Source organism: Carcharodon carcharias, chromosome 19, assembly GCF_017639515.1.
Source record: "Carcharodon carcharias isolate sCarCar2 chromosome 19, sCarCar2.pri, whole genome shotgun sequence".
NCBI classification, from domain to species: domain Eukaryota; kingdom Metazoa; phylum Chordata; class Chondrichthyes; order Lamniformes; family Lamnidae; genus Carcharodon; species Carcharodon carcharias.
Window position 1 is genome coordinate 19,911,358 of NC_054485.1, and position 6,000 is coordinate 19,917,357.

Consider the following 6,000-nt stretch of genomic DNA (forward strand, 5'->3'; position numbering starts at 1 on the left):
TTAAATCCATTTGTGGCCTCACCTTCTTTAATTCTGTTATTTTCTCCAACCCTACATCACTCTACTTCCAGATTTCTGCATTCCTGGAACTCTGGCCTCTTGTGCATCCCTCCCTGTCCTCACCTTGTCTTTGGTGGCTGTGCCTTCAGCTCTCTAGGTGCCGTGCTCTGCAATTCCCCCCCTTTAAATCCCTTTGCTTCTCTACCCCTCTCTCTTCCTTTAAGGTCCACTTTTAAACCCACCCCTCACTAAGATTTTGGCCACTCCTCTTAATATCTCTTCCTTTGGTTCAACATCCATTTTTTTCTGATTATTCTGCAATGAAGAACCTTGGACATTCTTACATGTTGAAAGTGCCCTATAAATGCAAGTCACTGTATTACATTTCAAATTCCTCAATTTGTTCATTATTGAAAGCAGTGCTTGGTGTTTGCTTCTTTTGATTAATTATAGGAAATAAAACTCATCCATACATTACAACCTTCCTGTTTGACAGGACCTTGTCTCCAAGATGTTGCATGTTGACCCACACCGACGCTTAACAGCTAAACAAGTCTTGAAACATCAGTGGATCATGAACCGAGATCAGCTGCCTCAGAGCCAGCTGACCCGGCAGGATGTCCATCTTATTAAGGTAGGCTGTATTTACCGCCTGTAATTTTCACTTGGCATCCTCCTCTGCCCCAGTGGTATCACCATGTTCTGGAGCAGAGTTCTATGAGGTGCCAGTAGCTGACTCAGCACTAGGCTTGTGTCCCTGAACGCTCCCATTTTATCTCTGCACCTAACTGCACTGTGCTACTGAAGTAAAACAAACACTCAAATTGTCTTTCCGATGTGAAGCGCATGCTGATCAAATGTTTTGATATTTCTACCCACCAAGAAGTTTTTTTCAATGTTGGAAGCCTGGTACGAATTCTTTTTCTTTTTATTCACTGGGTGTCAGTAGTTTCTGAAGTAGCCTTGGCGTAATATTCAAGGTGTTTCCAAAACTGTATAGTTGGTTCCCATGAAGCAGTTAACCAAAATGTGTTTCATTGTATTGAACTGTTCATAAACCCGGAGTCTTTATTACAGTAAACGGAGAAAAATAAAATGTACAAGTTCATGTATTTTGTGTTGAAATTTGTTTCTTGTATGGGGTACTTTTTAAACAATGTTTTCTTGTCTCCTCTTTTCGCAGGGAGCGATGGCTGCCACATTCTCAGCCTTGAGCAGCTCCCCACCAGCACCAAAATTGGAGTCTGTGAAGGCGTCGACTTTGGCTCAGCGCAGAGAACTTAAAAAGCTCCCTTCCACTTCACTGTAACTCACTACGAGCAGTGAAAGATCCGGGGAAGCTCAAATTATGTGCACGATCACAGACACGGTTCTTCCCCCAAGATGTGGCAATTCACAGGAGCGTGAGCTTTCCATTGAATCTTTGGGACAATCTTGCAGTACTTGAGGGATAAAAATAAGGGGAAGGAACCAAGGGGGAACTGCCTGTTATCATGTGAAATAGCTTTCATCTTACAATTCTGCTGTAGAGTCTTCAATTTGCCACATTAGTTTTCTGTGGAGAGCATCTTGCAGCAGGCAAGAAACTCTAAATTCTGTTTGAGTATTTCCTGTTGATTTTTAAAATGTTACTTTTAAGTATATGTAAAGGGACAATACTTTTTTTAAACTGTGGTTTTGAGCATGCTTGAGCAGAAATCATATCCAGAACATGAAGAGCATAAATGTTGGTGAATAACTGGGCTGTGATCGGGTCAAAGCCCATGTTTAGGTTATACTGCAACATCCTCAAGAGTTTTGAAGCTTTTAAACATCCGATTTTGTGCTGAAGCCCACTGTTATTCATGTAGTCCTCCTTGTTTCAGTGCTACATTTCTCCCCCTGCATTTACATTTATTGAATCATAGTTCAAATCCTTCACAGTAATATGTGGTAAAAATTTCAGTCAAATGCTGAGTAAATCACTGATTAAAGGTGTGCTTACCCTGCTTTATTTCCTTTCCCCATGGTCCTAAGATAATTATGTAAACTAAATAATTTTATAAATGAACAAATCCCTTGTAATAATTTAATTTGCCACTGGGTACTGGAAACTCCAGCCATATCATTAGATGTTAAAACATAAACTGCCCAATCAAAATGCTTAAAAGCAAATCACCCATCTATTGATCTTAAATATCTTTGTGGGCTCTGTACTGACAGCTTACATGACTGTCAGGGATTGATCCAATTCAAATGGAACCTTCAGGTGCCGTTTTTATTTTTTAAACATTTAGCTAGTTGTCCCATAACAATCACTTGGATTCTGCTTTCTGGAATTATTATGTATCGGGTAGCATCAGGAAAGATTGCATATTCAAAGAGTGCTTGTGTATCCAACTAGTGTCAGCACATGGAGTGATTGCTTGTCCGGTGAGTGGCTGCATGTCTGGCAAGTGTCAGCACCTGGACTGATTGCCTATCTGGTTTGTGACTGTGTATTTGGGGATTATCAGCAACTGGAGTGAATGTGTTCCAAATGTAACTGTTAGTTTAAAAGAGTAAGTACATTAGTAAGTAACAAAAATGCCAAATAGTTGATTTAATTGAAGAGCTTTCTTGGTGACTGAACTGGGCATCCATGAGGTGCAATGGGTCATCAGTAGCAGCAGAATTGTATTCCACTATAATCTGTAACCTCGTGGCCCAATACATTTCTCACCTTGCCATTACCATCAACCTCAGGGGCCAACATGGTTCAATGAGGAGTGTAGGAAAGAATGCCCCAAGCATAACATAAAAACAAGGTATCAAACCAGTATAACAACAATACAGGACTTTGAACGTACTAAACAGAAGCAGCATCCTATAGACAGAGTTAAGTGATCCCAGAACTAATGGATCAGATCAAAGCTCTGCAGTCCTACCTGTTACATCAAGTCATGAGCTGTGGTGGTCAGTTATACAGCTAATAGGAGGAAGAGACTCCCCGAGCACCCCCATCCTGAACAGTGACATAATCCACTGCAAAAGGTGCAAAAGGCAGGCTGCAGCATTTGCTACTATCTTCAGCTGGAAATGCTCGGCCTCCTCCTTGGGTCTCCAGCATTACAGATACAATCTTTAGTCAGTTCAATTCAATCCACATGATGTCAAGAAACAGCTGAGCGTGCTGGATACAGCAAAGTCTATGGGCCTGACAATATCCGGCTACAGTACTGAAGACTGGTGCTCCAGAACTAGCTGCATCCCTAACCAATCTGTTCCAGTGCAGCTGTAACACAGGACCTGACAATGTGGAATAGCAGCCAGGGATATCCTTTTCACAAAATGCAGAACAAATAAAATCCAGCCAATTACTGCCCCATCAGTCTACTCGTAATCATCAGCTAAGTGATTGAAGTTAACAGTGCTATCACTTACTCACCAATAATCTATCACGTGGGACTTACTCACCAATAAGGCTTGGCCTAAATAGCCAAGTGGTTATGGTACTGGGTTTGTAACCCCAAGATCAGGAGTTCAAATCTCACAATGGCAAACTATGGAACAATGTGACTTCATCTGAAACAGATGGAAACAGGTTTGTACTCGAAAGAGTATCAGGAGTTCAAATCTCACAATGGCAAACTATGAAACAATGTAACTTCATCTGAAACAGATGGAAACAGGTTTGTACTCAAAAGAGTTACTCACCAATAATGTTAAGTTTGGGTTCCACGAGGACTAGTCAGTTCTAGACTTCATTACAGCCTTGGCCCAAACATAGCAAAAGAGCTGAATTCCAGGGCTGATATGTGATTATCCTTGACAGCAAAGCAGCATTTGACTGAGTGTGACATCAAGGTATGCTAGTAAAATTGAAGTTGATGGGAATCTGGAAAATCTCTCCATTGGCTGAAGTGGTGCCCAGTACAAAGAAAGATGGATTTGGTTATTGGAAGGAAATCTCAGCCGAAGAACCTCACTGCCAGAGTTCCCCAGGGCAGTGTCCCAGGCCCAACCATCTTTAGTTGCTTCATCAATGACTTTCAGTTCATTATAAGGCCAAGTGGGGATGTTCACTGATGATTTTCAGTCCCATCCATAACTTCTCAGGTAATGAAGCAGTTCAGACCCACATACAGCAAGACCTGGTCAGCATGCAGGTTGGGCTGATAAGTGGCAAGTAACATTTGTGACACACAAGTGGCAGGCAACAATGGTGAGAGAGCCTAACCACCTTTCCTTGACATTCCATGCCATTACCATCACTGAATTTCCCACCATCAACATGCTATGTGTTACCATTGACCAGAACCTTAACTAGACCAGCCACATAAATAAAGTGGTTACAAGAAGCAGTCAGAAGCTGGGAACTCTGGAGTGAGTAATTCACCACCTGACTCCCCAAAGACTTTTCACCATCCACCAGGCATAAATCGAGATTGTGCCTGGATGAGTGAAGCTGCAGCGTTCAAGAAACTTGACACCATCCAGGATAAAGCAGCCTGCTTGGTTGCCACCCCATCCACCATCATAAATATTTATTCCCTCCATCATTGATGCACTATTGCAGCAGTGTGTACCATCTACAAGATGCATGGCAGCAACTCACCAAGGCTCCTTCGACAGAGCCTTAGAAACCTGCAACTCTACATGTAGACGTACAAGGGCAGCAAGCAAATGGAAATGCTTCCTGCAAGTTCCCACTCCCCCCACCCCAAACACCCACGGACATCATCCTAACTTGGAAGTAGAATCACTGTTCCTTCACTGTCACTGGGCCAAAATTGCGGAACTCCCTCTCTAACAGCATTATGGGGGTACCTACAGCACAGGGACTGCAGCAATTCAAGAAGGTGGCTTATCATCAGTTTCTCAATGGCAATTAGGGGTGAGCATTATATTCTGGCCTTGGCAGCTGCATCCACATCCTATAAACGAATAAAAATAAACTTCAGCAGGAATATCTATCCAAAATCTGGATGGGCAACTTTTTCAAATCAAATGGTTGACTTTATTTTACTATGGTAATAATTGATTGCAGGAGGCATTACCAACCAGTAATACAAGCGGCATTATAAACTGAACATTCGGAGCCAAATTTCCGTCTGGGTGCAGAGGCGCATTTAGGTGCGCAAGTGTTTTATTGGGAGGAAATGCAATTTTCTGTGCATTCCTGATCCTGCACTATTTTCCTCTGGCCTTTTGCGGGTCAGGAGTGCTCTAGTGTGCAAAACACACATCTCTCCCTGCTGAGGTTGGGTTCTCCAATTTAAAGAAGGGACAAAAATTGGATTTCCTCCCTCACCATTTTCCTCTGGTGTGGGGCTTTTGGAAGCCCACTAAAAGCATACAACGTTGGAAAATTCGTGAAGAAAATGGAAAGCCTGCTGAGGAGTCTGGAACATTCTGAAAGGTAAGTGTAAGGTGCTTTCACATCTTTAAATGTCACTGTTAGATGCTGTGTTGTAAAGTAGATGTGTTTTTAATACAGTGATTCATCAAAGGGGTCTGTACTTTAAAGGTAAGTTGACCCTTACATTATGTATTTGCTCACATGCATTCCAGTAATTTTTCAATGAAGAAAGCACAATCATGCAGTGAAAAATGTTGCAAAATGCCCTGTCAGCATGCTGTCATCTTTTCTACTGTAATTTAAATGGCTCTGCTGATTTTTTAAAAAACTAGCGTTGACACTTGGAAAAATCTAGCCACCTGCTCCCTTACATTGTTTGTTCTTTCCTTCCCAGGGAGGAGCCTGTTGTTTGGACAGGTGTGCCCATTAGCATAGAACCATAGAAAAGTTATGGTGCAGAAAGAGGCCATTCAGCCCATCGTGTCTGTGCCGGCCAAAAAGAGAAAAATTAAACTAGCTGCTCATTTTAATCCCACTTTCCATCACCTGGTCTGTAGCCTTGCAGGTTACAGCACTTCAGATGCAGATTAGCACTTGAAACTCAGCCAAGTGTTGATAATAGGTTTTAACACTGCAGGTGTTCCATTCATCCATGACAATTTCAAGAAGTTGTAATAACG

General features: G+C 42.1%; 1 protein-coding gene across 5 annotated transcripts in view; it reads left to right on the top strand.

Moving 5' to 3' along the window:
- Window positions 1-1,969, top strand: part of LOC121291403 (ribosomal protein S6 kinase alpha-1-like) — a 259,579-nt gene extending 257,610 nt beyond the window's left edge. For all 5 annotated transcript variants that reach the window (XM_041212513.1, XM_041212514.1, XM_041212517.1 and 2 more), the window contains 2 exons: window positions 497-634; window positions 1,184-1,969. In XM_041212513.1, the coding sequence (XP_041068447.1) occupies window positions 497-634; window positions 1,184-1,309 (264 nt within the window). In that variant the 3' untranslated portion in view covers window positions 1,310-1,969. The remainder of the gene's footprint in view (window positions 1-496; window positions 635-1,183) is intronic.
- Window positions 1,970-6,000: the final 4,031 nt, after the last annotated feature.